We start from the raw sequence: 18,191 nt of genomic DNA on the forward strand, positions 1-18,191 counted from the left end.
ACATTAGTCTCCAGACAGGCACCGTTGCTCTTCAGTACTCTGAAGAAGTCTCTGACAGCAGACTTTCCCAATGAAATTTGTCTTTTGACTTCCTGGCTACTGGGACCAAGTGTGTTGATTGTGGAGCCAAGCAAACGAAAACTGTTAACATTCTCAATCTCTTCACCATCCAACATGACGCTGCTAATTGGCCCAGTGGTGAGAATCTTTGTTTTCTTGATGTTGAGCTTCGATTAATATTGAAGGCCGCAGTCCTTGACTCTCTACAGCAAGTGCTTCAGATCGTCCTCAGTTTCAGCAAGCAAGGTTGTGTCATCTGCATAACACAGATTTTTGATAAGTCTGCTCCAATCTTATGCTCTATATCTCTATGTAATAGACATGTTTGGTAAAGAAACGGGCCAAGAAAAAGAAAGGAAACTCAGTGAGACAGGTTGACATAATAGCCACTGCAATCGAGGGACTAAAGATTACCAGTGGACCATGACAACAGTTAGTCCTCATATATATGGCTAACATGAGTCAAAGCTAACTCTGTATCAACTAACAACCAAAAATATTTCATAACATCTATATTATTCTTTAGTCCAACAACTGGACACATAGCCTAGACAATTTGTCATACAAAATTATCAATAACATAGGTTCAGTTTTGATTTCCAAATTGTAGAGATGAGGTTATGATATCACTTCTGTGACTTAGTTGGCTCTTGGATATCAGAAGAGTTGTTGACTTTTTAGTCTCTCAGATTTTTATTTTTGTTGTGGAAAGAAGATTTATGATGGCCAAGCACTTTATGTTTCATACTGGAATTCCAATTTCCTTATTTGTTCCTAATAATTGTAAGTGACATTTATGGAATATTTGTGCAAATTACCATGACTATTTTTTTAATCCTTTCTATAACCTTATGATGAAAGCCAAAACTCCCTCCTCCTGAGTAAATTCAGACCCTCAATCAGATTTCGAAAGCTGTAGAGACAGACCACCATTTCCAGTGGAGCATCAGCTGGTTTAAAACCATTGACTTTTGGGTTAGCAGCCAGATACATAATAGACTATTCCACTGTAGCTCATATGATGAAAGAGTATTGTATTCTTGTAGTCACCATGTATTGGAAAGTGAAACTATGGGACTGAGAGTTCAAATAACTTCCCTAGAGTTATCCAACTACTAGAGGGTTAATCTGGAATTTGGTTTTAAGCCAGTGGACTCTGTTCTCAACATTTTTAAATTTAAAGTGTAAACAACATAATGCAAGTTTCTAAACAAATAATGTAATACCATTTTGAACACAGCAGGCAATTACATTTTAAGTAGAAGATAAAGAGATACAGTTATTCTCCTAAAATTGTATTTTAATTTACTTCTGCTTCCATGTGTTGCTTTACACATAATTTAAGGAAATATGGTTATAAGTCTGGAACCTGTGGAGATAAGACATCAACCTCACCAGCATTTAATGAACTCAGATTGCAGACTAAACAGAAAAAAATTGAAGAGAGATAAAAGGACATATTTTATACCCCTGTTGATTGCAAATATTCAAAGTAAATATGAATGCTGAAGAGAATAACTGAGGATTATTCAGCCATTAGTTTATTGACCTATTTTTGTTTTGTTACATTTTAGTTAACAAGTGTAACTATAAACATTAAAGTCTTTCCAAAAGGGAAAAGGAATCTTTCCCATTAAAAAAATAAATCATCATAATGTTAACTCCCACTCATAAAGAACTGGTGTAGGTTCTGTAGTATTAAATTCTATTAGGTTCTCAATTGCTTATTTTTCAGTGCATTACTGAAGCTTTCTTCTGAAACACTCTGGGTGGGCTCTGATTTCCAACACTTATGTATTGCAGCTTAATGCACTAACTGTTTGTGTTACCCAGGAATACTTTCTTCATCAAATTCGTATAGACTTAAGCTCCAAAAATGTCCTTAAATTTTATTTAGAATCCAAAATAATTCAATGATAATTTGAAGACATTATAATTTCTTACAAAATCTTATATAAAGTGAAATGGGTGTGAAGTAGCCTCAACACCTTACTTTGCAATGAATGAAATCTCTTGGATTTGGCCTAGTTAAATTAATAAACAACATCCTTGGTACCAGTGATCTGAAGATCTGGAGACAAATTGCACTGGGAAAGTCTACTTCCTGGGATCCCTCCAAATCACTGGAAAGCAATGATATTAGTCTGAAGACTAAAATGTGCTGATTCAGGCCATGGTCTTTTCAGTCACTTTTAAGCATCTGAGAGCTGTACAATGAATAAGGATGATGGGGGGGGTATAAAACCTTTCAACTGTCATATTAGAGTACTGACTATTCCGTGGACTGCCAAAAGAACAAACAGATAGGTCTTGGCAAAAGTGTCATCAGAGTGCTCAGTGGAAGCAAAGATGTGAAGCACTGTCCCTCATACTTTGGACATGTTGCTTAGGAGAAGGTATTGCTAGAATGAAAGGAAACATCATGCTTGGAAAGGTGGCAGGTCAGCAAAAGAGAGGAAGACGTCAGTGAGATTGATAGACACAGTGATTACAGGAGTGGGCTCAAGTGTATCAGATAATGAGAATGGCATAAGACAGGACAAAGTACAGATCTGTTGTTGTTCCTAGGGTCACTTTGAGTAATACTCAACTTGACAGCACTTAACAAAAACAACAAAACCTGCTAAGTTATTGGAGTTAAAGTTCTTGTAGTTCAAGTGACCCAGGTTTGCAGAGGAATTTGGAAAGCTTTGGTTCCCCCTTTAGTGTTTATCATTTAAAAAAATCACATATAACTTAAGAAAAGATGTTCCTTTTGTTTCTGTCACTGGCAAAGTACTGGAAAGAAGCAATTCCTTGTGGAAATTTTTGTAACTTTAATAATAGCATAAAAAAATAGAGGAGAGGTAGTGTTACAGGCAGATTGAAACAGCTCATATAGCGATCTTTACTTCCCACATTTTTGTAATCTTTATACTGGATTCATTCAGATCAGTTAATAGAAATGTCTCTCATATCTTTTACTTTTATACTCCCACATTTCTAGGTTGTTATTATGGGTTGTTAATTTTCAGCTTCATAGAAAAACTGTGTTTTTCTGTCACATAGCCAGCAGCACAGCTGTGATAACAGATGAACAATTCTTTGAGGGCAATTAGCCAAGCTGGCTATCTTAGAAACTACAGAGGACTCAAGGAAGGAGTGCCACGTCCTCGTACCTTTAGGTTGTCAACAATGAAAAAGTACACAAAATTTGTTAGGACCTCTTGTTGTCTTAATATCTATTCTTTTTCAGATATACTCCAGGGTACTTTTCAAATGTATATGTTCACCTTTTTAAATCTTATTATTTCCTAAGAGAAAATATTTTATCTTCTGTTTTCCTATAATATAGTTATTGATGATGTTGTTGGTTATGTGTTATGTGTTATGGAATTGCCTGTGGCCCATAGTGACCCTATGTACAGCAGCTCTGAAACCTGTCTGTCTTGAGCCTGTCTCACTAATTCTGACACACCAACCTCCATTGCCCCATTTATTGTAGCAATACATCTCATCCGAGGTCTTCTTATCCTGTGTTATCACTCCACCCTTCTGAGCATGATGTCCTTCTCCAAGGATCTGTCTCTCCTGACCATGTGCCCAAAGTATGAGATGGAGCTTCAAAATGCTAGCCTCCAAGTAGAGGTTTCATCCTCTCTAAGACAGACCTTGGAGGAAAGCATAGTTCAAGTTGTTAAGTCAACAATATTAAAATACAATATTTGAGAAAAGAGTAGGAGTGTGTGTGTGTATACACACACACACACACACACTCTCTCTTACTCAAATCTTTTCTCTAGTATTGTATTTTAACATACACACACATATATAAAAATAAACAAACACACATACTTCTACTCAACTCTTCTCTAGTTTTGCATTTTAATGTTGCTGACTTAATAAATTCAACTATTTTTTCCTTTAAAACCCTTCTTGCTGTTGAATCAGAATCTAATAACTGAACCTCCAGTGGTCACCTTCAGAGGTTGTAAATAGCATTGAAGAAAGTTGTCCATCTTTTTACCACAAAGTTTTATTTTCCTTAGGCTAATAAAAACCCAAGATTCAGTAAATGCCAAATTTTATATCCATTTATATCCATTTCCTAATACTTAGTATTATAAAATATTGTTTAGCATTTAAATTATATTGTAGATGGTCTAAGATGTTTATATTACATACTACTAATATATAATATTATGCACAGATAGATATAATGCACAGAGGCACAGATGTCTGTATTACGTAATATTAATTTGTAATGTTATCACATTATTCTTAAGTACTTAGTCTAATTATATTCATACTGTATATTCGTTGTTTTAATATTTTCAATTATAGTTTAGAAAATTTCTACTGGAATATTTTCATGATTTAATTTTTTGTACCTTTTAGGTGTACAAGAATTTCCAGAAAACATAAAGTGCTGTAAGTGTTTAACAATAATTGAAGCCAGTGTCAATCCCATTTCTAAGTGAGTATTTTAGTTAAGTTTTATTTATTTTTATATTTCTATTGGATAATAATGTATCAAGATAGAGAATATTTATAAAATAATAACATTTAAGTGCTATATTTAAAATTTAATTTAATACCCTGAGGAGAAGGAATGATCAAATCACAGTGGTTGAAAAAAAAAAGATTGAAAACGTTATTGAGTAGCCATAAAGGTCCAATTACAAAGAACACCATTAATTTAAATCAAACTATGTCATCATTTTTCAGTCTTGGGCAATATGCACTGAAAGAGAGCAGAATCTAAGAAAATGTGTTAGTTATGGCCATGATGGAAAATTAGCAAGAAGTATTGGTAGTATTTAAAGGGAGTGCAAGTATTTAAGGTTTTGATATATACATGAAAAAAAAGCTCACTAGGTAGTTCAAACAGGCAAAAGAACTTGGCATAACCAAATATAAAGAGCATTTTTGTATCAGAAATTACAAGAGAAACAAAGAAATAGCCTTGTGAAGACTGTAGAATGAAAAGGACAGAGAACAAAATGCCATCATCAGAAAAAAAGATATTTGTGTTTGCATTTCTAATAGTAGATGAATTACATGGTACAGTTAAACCTAGCAAATAACCATGCTGATGAATTGCAGGTATGACTTTAAAATTAAGTATATTAAAAAAATAATAAAGTTAGTCGATTAGAGGATGATCATGAACTAGAATGTTTAGTAAAAACAAATAAAACTAGGAAACTATAGATGGCTATAGTAATACTTGGAAAATTTGGAAGAAGACACACATATGAGATACAGATAATTAGTTTTTAAGTAGGATTTATACATTAATCATACAACAATGACACTAGAAGTTGAGAAAATCCTTTCGTCCTTTGCTTGGAACTCCTTAGACTGGAGGAAAATGAGGTCCATTTGGAAGGCATTTCAAGACTGAAGAGTTCTCATAGCCCAAAATAAAGTTTGTGAAAGGAAACTTTTCACTAATAAAGACTGAGAATGCTATTGTTTCTATCGGAAGAGGTTGTAAATAAGACCAAGGGTTGATTTGAATGTGTATGAATGAGAGAAAAGTTTAGATAGCAGGATTTGTAGAGATCCCTTGTTTAAAATAATGTGAAGCTTTTAATCATAGTTGAAAATTAAGCAATAAAGTATGTTTGAAATTTAGACATTTTCTACCTCAAAAATAGCATGTGAAAAGAAAGAAATTAAAAAAAAAAACAACAAAAAGACAAAAACCTTGGGAAGACTATCAAAACTCTCAGGCATAATGACATATTCTTTACAAGAAAATAAATGTTACTTACTTCTTACAATCAAAATTCATTAATAAAAGTTGTCGACTGGAATGTAAATGTTAGAACCAAAAAAAGAGGGACTGGCAGTTGAAAAATACTGCTTCTGTAAACTACATGAGGCTGGAGATTGCACAATAGAATTTTGTACAATCAGTGGCATATTCATTAGAAATGCCTTTTTGAAAACCAAAACCCAGTGATTTTATACACACACTGATCTCACCTGATGGAGTGCACAGGCATCAAACAGACTAGTTCTGTGAAAAGAGACAGTAGAAAAGCTCAATATCAGCAGTAAACACCAGGACTAGTCGGTGGAAGTGACCATCAACTGTTGTTGTTAAGTGACCTTGAGACACAGAACAGTGGATCTTAATGCTTCCCTATGTTGTGCCATCCTGACATACTCAATCCCACCTTTCGAGTCATTGTGTCAGTTCCTCCCATTGATGTCCTTTTCTGAAGACTGACCCTTCCTAACAACATACCCAAAGTATATGAAATAAAGTTTCCCTATCTTTGCCACGAAGGAACACTCTGGTTTTGTCTTTCCCAAGACACTTGCTTGTCCTTTTAGTAGTCTATGAGATAATTCAGCACTCGTCTCCAGTATCACAACTCAAAGACATCAGTTACTCTTCTGTCATCTTAATCATTGCCCCACTTTCAACTGCATAGCCGTTAATTAAAAATATTATCATTTGGATCAGGTGCATCTTAGTCTTCAAACTAATATAACTAATTTTCAGCATTTAAGGGAATTTCCTAACAATTGACTTTCTCAATACAGTATGTCTTTCAGTTTCCTGGCTACTAGTACTAAGTGTGTTGATTGCAGACCCAAGCAAAATTAAATAATTGACAAATAAATAGTTAAACAATTTTCTATCAATCATGATGTTGCCTATTGTCTTGATGGTGAATAATTTTTGTTTTCTTTTGTTGAAACGTACTCCATATTGAAGGCTGTGGACATTGATCCTCTGCACCAAACATTTCAAATCCTCCTTACTTTCTACAAGCAAGGTAGTGTTGTCTGCTTAACAAAGGATGTTGTTGAGTCTTCCTCTGATCCTGATGCCACATCACCATTTTTTATGTTTAAATTAAAACAGAAGCTGAAGGAAATTAAAGCAAGTCCATAATGCAACCTTGAATATACCCCAACAGAATTTAAATTCATCTCAGGAGTAGATTTGAAGCACTGACTACTAATGCCCAAAGACCAGATGAACTGTGGGATGTCATCAAGAGCATTGTTTATAATTCAAAATTACTTTCCTTGCTATTGAATTTGACTTTACCATGTTGATAAATGAGAATATATTATCCTATCTACAAGACGATTGACTAGCCTAACCATTAAATTCATGGATCTAGCAGCAAAGTGCATCTTTCTTCTCACCAGAGAAGGAGAAGCAATCATACAGTGGACGCTCTTCAGGACCATACATTCTTATACCAGATAGACTTAACAGCAGCAGCTCCACCTAGACTTACAGCACCTGAAACAAAGAAACAACATGCGATGGAGCTGCTTGTGGACAGAACCAGAGCTAAGATTTTGTCCAAGTTTCTTAGACAACTAGGGTTGGAGGAAAGCCAATATTGATAGGACTGAGAACTCAGTGGCACTGGCCAAATGCTGTGAGGCTCCAGGCTGTGGTGCCTGCAAGCACTTTTGGAAATTATATTTACTGTAGTCTGCTTCTAACCTGAATTACACGCTTTTGACTTGCCCTATATTGTTCTGTGAGTGGTCAAATGAGATTTTTAACCCCACAAAAGTAGTAAGATTGGTCCTGAGATTATTAGAAAGATGGACAGGAGCATAAACCATGACTGGCTTCATGTGAATTGGTTTTCTGTTGATGCCATTTATGGGAATAGTTCCCCATTGTGGAGTTGGTAAAGGTCAGACATGGTTGTCCCCACATAGCCCTTGTTCTTTTTACAAGGCATTTTACATAGAGAATGTGAAAGGTCTTTTGAAAAGACAGGAAAGAAAATAAGAAGATCAAAATGAAGGTCAGAAAAAATTCTGAATCTTACTCCTCAACACAGAGGGACTAAAAGGAGCAGAAATGAGGAAATATGAGAGCTAAGGGAAAACTTCAAAGGACAGCACAAGAACACAAAGCAAAGTATTATAATGAAATGTGCAAGAAGCTAGAATTAGAAACTAAAAGGGGAAAAAACCTCACACTCAGCATTTTTAAAGCTGAAAAAACTTGAAGAACAAAATCCAAGTATTGAGTTACAATACTAAAGGATTCTATGGGCAAAATCTTGTAAGATGCAGGAAGCATCAAAAGAAAATGGAAGAAATAGATAGAATGACTATTATAAAGAAAGTTAATTTTGAACCATTTCACGAAGTAGCATATGACCTATGTAAAAAAGAGTGCATGCAGTAATGGGATAGCTGAAGCTGACCAACTCTAACTCTGCAAGGGAGAACATGTCCCCTTACTCAACAAGGGGGGGGGGAAATTCCCATCCATAACATCCACACCACAAAATAAATTCCTAAGAGGTGAGATATCATCCCCCTCAAGACCCCTGCACATACGTCTATATTTATAATAGGTCTCTCACTGCTCCACAAATCTGTTGCAATGGTGACAGAGAATTCACAGAACCATATTCATTGTAATAGAGTTTATTAGGGAAATTAGGTTACAGTTCAAGTTAGAAACAGAACAAACTACTAGACCGCTTCTTAGGAGTACACATAGGCCCTTTTGACTGTCAAGCTTTAAGTCGATATTACAAAGCTGTATTATTTTTTTCCAATTACAACCTATTTTTTTCCAATTACGACCTCTTTACCTTAGACTTCAGTAAACTTAAGTGAAGTCCTCTGGCACCAAGATATATCAGTTCAGGTCATCTCCACCTCTCTGGCTCTCCTCAGCTGTTGCTGCCACCACTGTTCTTACCTATATCCCAGTCTGATTGACCCAGCAATCTCGGGCCCCAAAGGATATGTATTCTCTGTTTCTTCCCCCCCCCCCACCCCGACTAGTTTATTTACAACACTCAAATACAAATTCAAAAAATTCTTTCAATTTTCCTCACCTCTTCCACTCATAAAATTGTACAACCCAATGGTTCATCACCCCCTCCCACTGCACATCCACATCCCTCTGTTTCCAGCCTGTCTTACCTCACCTGGATCCTTACACTCATTCCACAATAATGGTTTTATACAATATTTATCCTTGTGGGACTGAGTTAGTTCACTCAGCATAATACGCTCCAGTCCCTCCCAAGTTACATAATAATTTGTTAAAGTTATTGCTCCTGTGTTTTGCATAGTATTCCATTGTGTGAATACACTAGAATTACTCAATTTATTAATTTGTGGTTGGACATTTGGTCTGCTTCTGTTTTCGATGGTGAATAATGCTACTATGAACAGTGGTGTACAAATCTCAGTTTGCACCTCAGTTCTCATAATCTCAGGGTATATTCCAAGTACTGGAACAGCTGGGTCATATGGAATTTCTATGTTCAATTTTTTGAGAAAGCACCAAACTGCCTTCCAGAATGGTTGCACCATTTTACAATCCCACGAACAAAGTATATGAGTTCCTTTTTTGCCACATCTTCTCCAACCTCTATTATTTGCTGCCCTGTTAAACTTTGCCACTGTTCCTTGACTGAGATGGTGACAAAAACATTAGAATTATGTGGAATGACAGCAAACTGACTAGTATATGTATGATTGGAATTCCAAAACACGGGAGGGACAGGGAAATCACTGATAAGATTGTGGAAGAAGTACTAGTAAGAAACTTCCCAAATATTTTGAAGAATGGGGACCACATCCAGGAAGCACAAAGAACAACAAATACTAGACCCCAAAAGAAAAATACCAAGACATGTCATAGTCAATTTCTCCACAATAAAAGATAAGAATAGAATTCGAAAAGCAGTGTGAGAAAAGCAAAGAGTTACCTACAAAGGGGAAACAATTGAATTAAGTTCTGATGTCTCAGCAGAAACCATGTGAGCTAGAAGGCAATGGGATGACATATACAGGAAGTTGAAGAAGAACAATTGCCAGGCAAGGCTCTTATATTCAGCAAAGCTCTCTATCAAATATGAAGGGGAAATTAGATTATTTGCAGAAAAGAAGGACCTTAAGGAATTTGTGAAGTTTTAAGTGAAGTCTTACATGCAGATATACCAAAGAAAAGTGAATGGACCATAATAACCAGAAACCACAGAAAAAGAAACATGGCAAAATGGCAAAAGTAAAATTTGGCCTGATTATAATCACATTTAATATTGAGTGAACTAAACGCACCAACAAAAAGAAAAAGAGTAGCAGGATGGATAAAAAATACAAAGCCTACCAATATATTGCTTACAAGAGACACATCTTAATAAGGAAGAGAAAGACAGACTCAAAATCAAAGGATGGAAAAAATATACCAAGCAAATGGCAACCTCAAAAAAGCAGAAGTGGCAGTACTAATCTCTGGTAAAACAGACTTCAGAATGAAAAACACAATCAAAGATAAGGAAGGGCATTACATACTGTTTAAAGGCACAACAGATAAAGAAGACATAAACTTGGTTAACATTTATGCACCAAATGATAGACTTATAAAATATATAAAACAACAGTTAACAGAATTGAAGAGGGAAGTAGCACCACAATAGTGTAGGAGATTTCAGTAAACCACTATCACCAAAGGATAGGTCAACTCAAAAGAAACTCAGCAAATATGCAATAGATCTAAATTTGACAATCAGCCAATTTAACCTTGTGGATGTATTAAAGAACTGCACCCTAATAAAACTCATGTCACTTTCTTCTCAAGTGCACATGGTGCATTTTTCAGTATTGATCATATATTAAGTCACAAAGCAAGTCTCAGCAAATACAAAAACACTGAAATAATACAAAATATCTTCTCATACCACAATGTCGTAAAACTAGAAATTACCCACAGACAAGTAAAGCTGACAAAACCACCTGTGTGGAAACTAAATAACCCTCTACTAGAACATGATTGGGTTATAAAAGAAATAAACAATGAAATAAACAAGATCCTTGAAACAATTTATACTGAAATACAACTTACCAAAACCTCTGGGACACAGCTAAGGCAGTCTTCAGTGGGCAGTTCATAGCAACAGGCATGACACATTAAAAAGAAAGAAAGAAGAATCAATGATCTTCTTTCTTGACAGAGTGAGATTCCTACTTTTTTCTTTCTCAGATTTTTTGTTTGCCTGTATTGCGATGGGAAAGTATGCTGTTAATGACCTCTCTAAAGTACTCAAGAGCAACAGTGTCTCTCTGGAGACTAAGGTGCACCTGATACAGACCATGGTCTTTGCAATCACTTATTATACACAGACAGTTGGACAATGACTAGGGAGGACTGAAGGCGAATTGATGCCTTTGAGCTGTGGTGCTGGAGAAGAGTATTGAATGTACCATGGACTGCCAAGAAAACAAACAGATTCATCATAGAGAGGGTTGAACCAAGTTACTCCTTGGAGGCAAGGATTCTGGGGCTTCGTCTGACATATTTTGGGCATGTTGCAAGGAGGGACAGGTCCTTGGAGAGGGACATCATGCTTGAGAGTGTGGAGGGATGGCGCAAGAGGGGAAAACCCTCTATGAGATGGATTGATTCAGTGACTGGGGTAATAGGGATGGGTGTGTCAGAGGCAGTGCGACTGGCACAAGATAGAGCAGGGTTTAGGGCTGTTGTACATAGGGGCGCTATGAGCCACAAACAACTCAACGGCACATAACAACAACAACAACAACATAAGAATTCTCAGAGTCAGCCACAGTTTGTTATGATCCACACAGTCAGATGCCTTTGCATAATCAATAAAACACAGATAGACATTCCTCTGGTACTCCTTGCTTTCAGCCAAGATACAACTAACATTAGCTACAATATCCTTAGTACCACGACCCCTTCTAAACCCAGCCTGGACTTCTGGCAGTTCTCTGCTGATGTGCTGTTCCAGTCCTTTTTAGATAATCTTTGGTAGAATCTTGCTTGCATGTGAAATCAATGATAATGTTCCATAGTTTTTACACTCTGTTGGGTCACCTTTCTTTGGAATGGGAACAAATATAGATCTCTTCCAGTCATTTGGCAAAGTAGTTATTCTCCAGATTTCTTGACACAACTTGGTGAGCACATCCAGGGCAGCATCTGTTAGCTGAAATATGTCAGTTGGTATACCATCTATTCCAGGGGCCTTATATTTTGCTATTTCCTTCAAAGCGGCTTGAACGTCTTCCTTCATCACCATAGGCTCTTGCTCATATGGTTTTTCATTAAATTCTTTTGTGTCTGCCAATTCCTTTCAGTACAGTGGCTCAGTATATTCTTTCCATCTTCTTTTAATACTTCCTGGGTCATTTAATATTCTGCCTAAAGTATCCTTGATTATAGCAACTCGAGGTTTGAATTTGTTCTTCAGTTCCTTGAGCTTAAGAAATGCTGAGCGAGTTTGGCTCTTTTGATTTTCTGACTCCAGCTTCTTGCACATTTCATTGTAATATTTTACTTTGTCATCCCGCGCTGCCTTTAGAAACCTTCTATTCAGCTCTTTAGTATCTTGAATTCCTTGTGCTTTGGCTTCTCTGTGCTCCGGTGCAATATTCTGAGTTTCTTCTGACATCCATTTTGGTCTTTTCTTCCTCTTCTGTCTTTGTAATGAATGCTTGCACTCTTCCTGGATGATACCCTTGATATTCTCCCACAACTCATCTGATCTTTGCTCATTAGTGTTCAAGGCCTCAAGCCTATTCCTGAGATGTTTCTGAAATTCAGTTGGGATAGATTCAAAGTTATATTTTGGTTCCCGTGGATTCAGTTTAATTTTCTTCAGTTTCAGCTTGAACTTGCATAGGAATAGTTGGTCTGTTCCACAATCAGCTCCTGGACTAGTTTTCACAGCTGATACTGGACTTCTCCAGCAGTTCTTTTCACATATGTAATCATTCTGACTTCTATGCATACCACCAGGTGAGATATATGTGTATAACTCTGTGGATCATAACAAACTGTGGCTGACTCTGAGAAGAATGGGAATCTCAGAACACTTGATCGTGCTAATGCAAAAGCTATACTTGGACCAAGAGGTAGTCGTCAGAACAGAGCAAGGAAACACTGCATGGTTCAAAATTGGGAAGGGCGTACGCCATGGATGTGTCCTGTCTCCATATCTTTTCAACCTGTATGAAGAACAGTTTACCCGGGAAGCTGGGCTCTATGAGGAAAAATGTGGAGTTAGGATTGGTGGAAGATCTATCAACAATCTGTGTTATGCAGATGCCATGAGTGTGTTGGAGGCAGTGAGATTGGTACAGGACAGAGCAGAGTTTAGGGCTGTTGTACATAAGGTTGCTATGAGTCACAAGCGACTCGACAGCAGATAACAACAACACAACAACAACAAAAGAATTAGTTTATATTGTGCTTCAATCATGTACATTGAATTTTAACAATGTATATTAATTGGTTTAAACAAGAGGCTCTCAGCCCACAGGCTGTTTTAATTAAAAAAACAAAACAAAACACACAAAAAACCCCACAAACCTACCTTCTGGATCCCAACTGCTTCAAAGAAGAGGATCTCAGGCCTCAACCAACTTTTAATTACAAAGGTCCATCTACTTTGTCCTAACGGATTTAAACGGAGGTTCTCAGCCAACAACAGATTGTTAATATCTTTGGAAAGGGACATTATGTTTGGAAAGATGTAGAATCAGCAATGAAAAGGAAGACCCTCTACCAGGTGAATTTACATAGTGCCTGCTGCAGCAGGAAGTGTTAAAATGGCACAAAATAGAACAGGGTTCAGATCTGTCTTCATGGAGCTGCTATGGGTCATACTCAACTTGATGGCACCTAACAACAATGACACAATGTGTTTTATAAAATTTTTCCTCTACATTGTGTTTCACACAATCATTTACATACATTGTATTTTATAGAATTTATTACTGTTCAACTGACTAGAAGAGATCCATATTTATTCCTATTTCTCCCAAAAAAAAGATGACCTGACAGAGTATAAAATTATCAAACAATATCATTATTATCACATACAAGCAGAATCCTCCTGAAGGTTATCAAAAAATGAGTGGACCAGTACATCAACAGAGAATTGCCAGATATATAAGCTGGGTTTAGAAGAGGTCATGACATTAGAGATATCACCAATGTCAGATGGATGGATATTGGCCAAAAGTAAATAATACCAGAGGAATGTCTATCTGTGTTTCATAGATTATGCAAAGGTGTTTGACGTTGTGGATCACAACAAATTGTGGCTAACCTTGAGGAAAATGGGAATTACAGATGCAAAACCTGTAGTTGAACCAGGAAGCAGTCATCAGAACAGATCAAAGAACCACTACATGGTTCAAAAAAAAGAAAAGATTGCATCAGGGATGTATCCTGTTTCAATACCCATTCAGTGTATATGCAGAACAGACTTTATGAGGAAAAATGTGGCATCAGGATTGGAGAAAATCTCATCAACAGTCTATAAAATGCAGATGATACAAACTTATTTGCTTAAAGGGAGGACAACCTGACATGCTTGCTACAGAAAGTCAAAGACTGTTTTCTAATATGGATAGAAGCTCAACATTAAGAAGCAAAGAATCTCATCACTACGCCAATTGCATCATGATAGATGGAGAAAATATTGAGGTAGTTTAACAATTTCCAATTGCTTAGTTCCACAATCAATACTCTTGGCACCAATAGCCAGGCAATCAAAAGACGAATTGCATTGGAAAAATCTGTGGTCAGGGACTTCTACAGAACACCAGGAAGCAATGGTGTCAGTTTAGAGACTGAGGTGCTCCTGATCACAGCCATGATATCACCATTACTTGCTACGCATCAAAGAGTTGGACAGTGACTTAGAGTGACAGAAGAAGAATTGATGCCTTTGAGTTATGGTCCTGGATGAGAGTATTGAACATACCATGGACTGCCAAGAGACCAAACAGGTCTGCTCTGTAGAAGGTGAAAACAAGTTTCTCCTTGTAGGCTAGGATTTTGACGCTCCATCTCACATACTTTGGACACATGGCCAGGAGGGACCAGTTCTTAGAGAGGGTCATCATGCTCAGAAGGGTAGAGGGAGAGTACAGGAGAGGAAGACCTGAGATGAGATGGAATGACACAGTAACTTGGGAAATGGGGGTAGGTGTGTTGAAGTCAGTGAGACTGGCTCAGGACAGAGCTTCAGAGTTGTACAATGAGTTACAGGCAACTTGATGGCACATAACAACAACAGCTATTAATCTCTGCTTATTGTTACTCTGTCTTGTTGCGTTCCCATTAAATCTTTCTTAGTCTTTCAGACACAATCCCCTATCCACCTACTGCACTCTACTATCCTATTTCCACTCTTTCTCTTTTTCTATCCATTTCCCCCTTTCCCTTTAACTCTTGAGGACATTTATACACTTCTTACTGGTTGTCCTTCTATTTTTATGGTAATGGTCTTATGGTATTTGTCCTTCTGATACTGAGTTTGTTTACTCAGCGTAGTGCTCTCTAGAATCTTCCATGTTCTATATTGTTAATTGCCTTCAAGTCGAGAACGAATCATAACAGCCCTATGAACAAAATGCCTTGAAGCCTTTCTATTAACTATCAACATTTATCAAAGTTCATAGAGTTTCTGGAGGCATGTTGTTTAGGAAGTGGATGCCACTCTTGCCTATGGTATTTGTGCTTCTGATACCGAATTGGTTCACTCAGCATAATCCTCTCTAGACTCTCCTATGTTTTATAATATTTTATAAAATAACTTCTCCTTAGTGCTACATAGTATTCCATTGTGTAAATGTGCCACAATTTCTCAGTCCATTAATTTGTTGATAGCACTTAGACTGTTGCCATTTTCTTGTTATTGTGAATAGAACTGCTGGGTACATGGGTAGGTGTATCTCTGTTTTTTTCCGTTTTCATTTCCTTCAAGTGTATTCCTAGCAGTGGAATAGCTGGATCATAAAAAAGAAAAAAATACACCAACCTCTGACCTATTTTCTGATCCTAACCTTGCAGAATTTAAATCTAGTGGAATGAATAAACTGACCAATTCTATCCAAGTAGTTTATATATCTTGTTTGCATATAACTTTATGATAATGTAGTAAAGTCAGAGGGAATGATCTAAGAAAACCATTTTGAACAACCACTACACAAGAACCAATGGTACTAAAGGACAAACTCAAAGCCACACTGAAATCACTGGCCAAATAATTAGACTCCAGGAATTAACCTCACATCAGCTTATGTTTTGGCTAACAAATGCAGACATAGACAATTTGTTTATGCCAAGAAATTTGGAAGACAGATACCTTGTCAGCTGACTAGGAAAAAACCACATTTGTATCCTCTCCAAAAAAAGGCAATTAAACAGAAGGCAGAAATATAATAACACACACCAGTAAACTTGCTGAAAATTATTTTTAAATGGCTGGAATAGTACAACACCAAGTTACTACCAAAAATTCAAGCTGGATTAATAAGAAATCATGAAGCAATATATGTAATTGCTGATATCCGATAGATCTTGGCCAGAAGCAGAGAATACCACAAAGATGTTTATTTGTGTTTATTAATTATGTAAGGTCTTTTAACTGTGCATCAAATTAAATAACGGACAACTTTGAAAAAGAATAGGAATTTCAGAACACTTAATTTTACTCTTGCAGAACTAGTGTGTAGATCAAGAAGTTGTCTTTTGAATACAATGTCCTGCATGTAGACCAAGAATCAGTCCTTTTAATACAATAAACTATAATAATTTAAAATCAGAAAAGATTATATATATATACACACATATATTACATTTTAAATGGTAAGCAAATAATTTGATACAGTTAACTACCTGAAGAAGAACGTTGCATCAAGATTGGAAGAAGTCTCCTCAACAACCTGCAGTGTGCAAAAGAAAGAGCCTTCCTTTGAGAAATTAAGAAAGACTTGAAGCACCTGCTAAAGAAGAGCAAAGACTGCAGTTTTCAATCTGATTTAAACCTAATATAAAGAATACAGAAATTACTACAAATGAAGGATCCAGTAGCAGTACCATGATAAATGGAGAAGATTGAAGTTCTCAGAGTTTTCATTTTAGTTGTTTCCACAGTGAACATCATGGAAGGAACAGTCAAGAAATCAAAAGGCATATTATATTGTACAAGTGATCTTTCAAGGATTTATTTAAATTTCTAAAGAGAAAGTACATAAATCTAAAAGCTAACGTGAAGTGATGCCTATTTGTTTTTATTTGCATCTCTTTGATAGCTAGGGATTTTGAACATTTCTTCATGTGCTTGTTTGACATCTGAATGTCTTTTTTGGTGGTCTATTTATGTCCTGTTATTGGGTTATTTACCTTTTTGTTGTTCAGGTGCTGGAGTACTCTGTAAATTTTAGATATGTGTCCCTTATCAGTTATGTTATTCTCAAATATTTTTTACCCAGTCTGTGGGTTTCTTTCTTTACCTTGTTGGAAAAGTGTTTTGATATGCATAGGGATTTAATTTTTAGAAAGTCCCATTCATCTATTTTGTTCTCCCCTGGTAGTAGATTTTTCATTATGCTCGTCAGAATATTCATACTGTGAATTAGGGCTTCCAGAGTTCTGCCAAACTTTTCTCTGATGAGCTTTATAGTCTTTGGTTGGTTCTTGATCCACCTTGTGTTGCTTTTTGTGTATGGTTTGAGGTGTGGGAAATTATCCCACCCCAGCAGTAATAGTAAAGCTTAACAGAACAGCACACAACAAATGCTGATAAGGTTATGAAGAGATTGGAACCCTTATTCACTGCTGGTGACAATGTAAAATGGTGTAACCACCATGGAATGTAGTCTGACACTTTCTCAAAAAATCAAAGCTAGAAATATCATAAAACTCAATAATTCTAGTATGGAGAATACACCCTAAAGAAACCAGAGCCACCACACAAATAGATGTGTGCGCAACCATGTTTGTTGTTAATGTTGTTATATTCCATCGAGTCGTTTGTGACTCATAATGACCCTATGTACAACAGCCCTAAACACTGCTCTGTCCTGTGCCAATCTCATTGTCTCCGACACACTGATCCTGAATACCCTAGTCACCGAATCAATCCATCTCCTGTACAACAGCCCTAAACACTGCTCTTTCCTGTGCCAATCTCATTGTCTCCAACACACTCATCCCGATTACCCTAGTCACCGAATCAATCCATCTCCTAGAGGGCCTTCCCCTCCTGTGCCTGCCCTCCACCCTCCCAAGCATGATGTCCTTCTCCAAGGACCGGTCTCTCCTTACAACATGACCAAAGTATGTCAGACTGAAGCCTCAGAATCCT

At 36.6% G+C, this 18,191-nt stretch overlaps 1 protein-coding gene across 1 annotated transcript in view; it reads left to right on the top strand.

The window, feature by feature from the left end:
* LRRC7 (leucine rich repeat containing 7) overlaps positions 1 to 18,191 on the top strand; it is a 720,627-nt gene that overhangs the window by 284,414 nt on the left and 418,022 nt on the right. Inside the window, exon 4 of the mRNA XM_006879790.1 lies at positions 4,438 to 4,516. Coding sequence (XP_006879852.1) covers positions 4,438 to 4,516 — 79 coding nt within the window. The remainder of the gene's footprint in view (positions 1 to 4,437; positions 4,517 to 18,191) is intronic.

This window comes from Elephantulus edwardii, unplaced genomic scaffold (assembly GCF_000299155.1).
Source record: "Elephantulus edwardii isolate Elephantulus edwardi_28Jun2011 unplaced genomic scaffold, EleEdw1.0 scaffold00005, whole genome shotgun sequence".
In the NCBI taxonomy this organism is placed as follows: domain Eukaryota; kingdom Metazoa; phylum Chordata; class Mammalia; order Macroscelidea; family Macroscelididae; genus Elephantulus; species Elephantulus edwardii.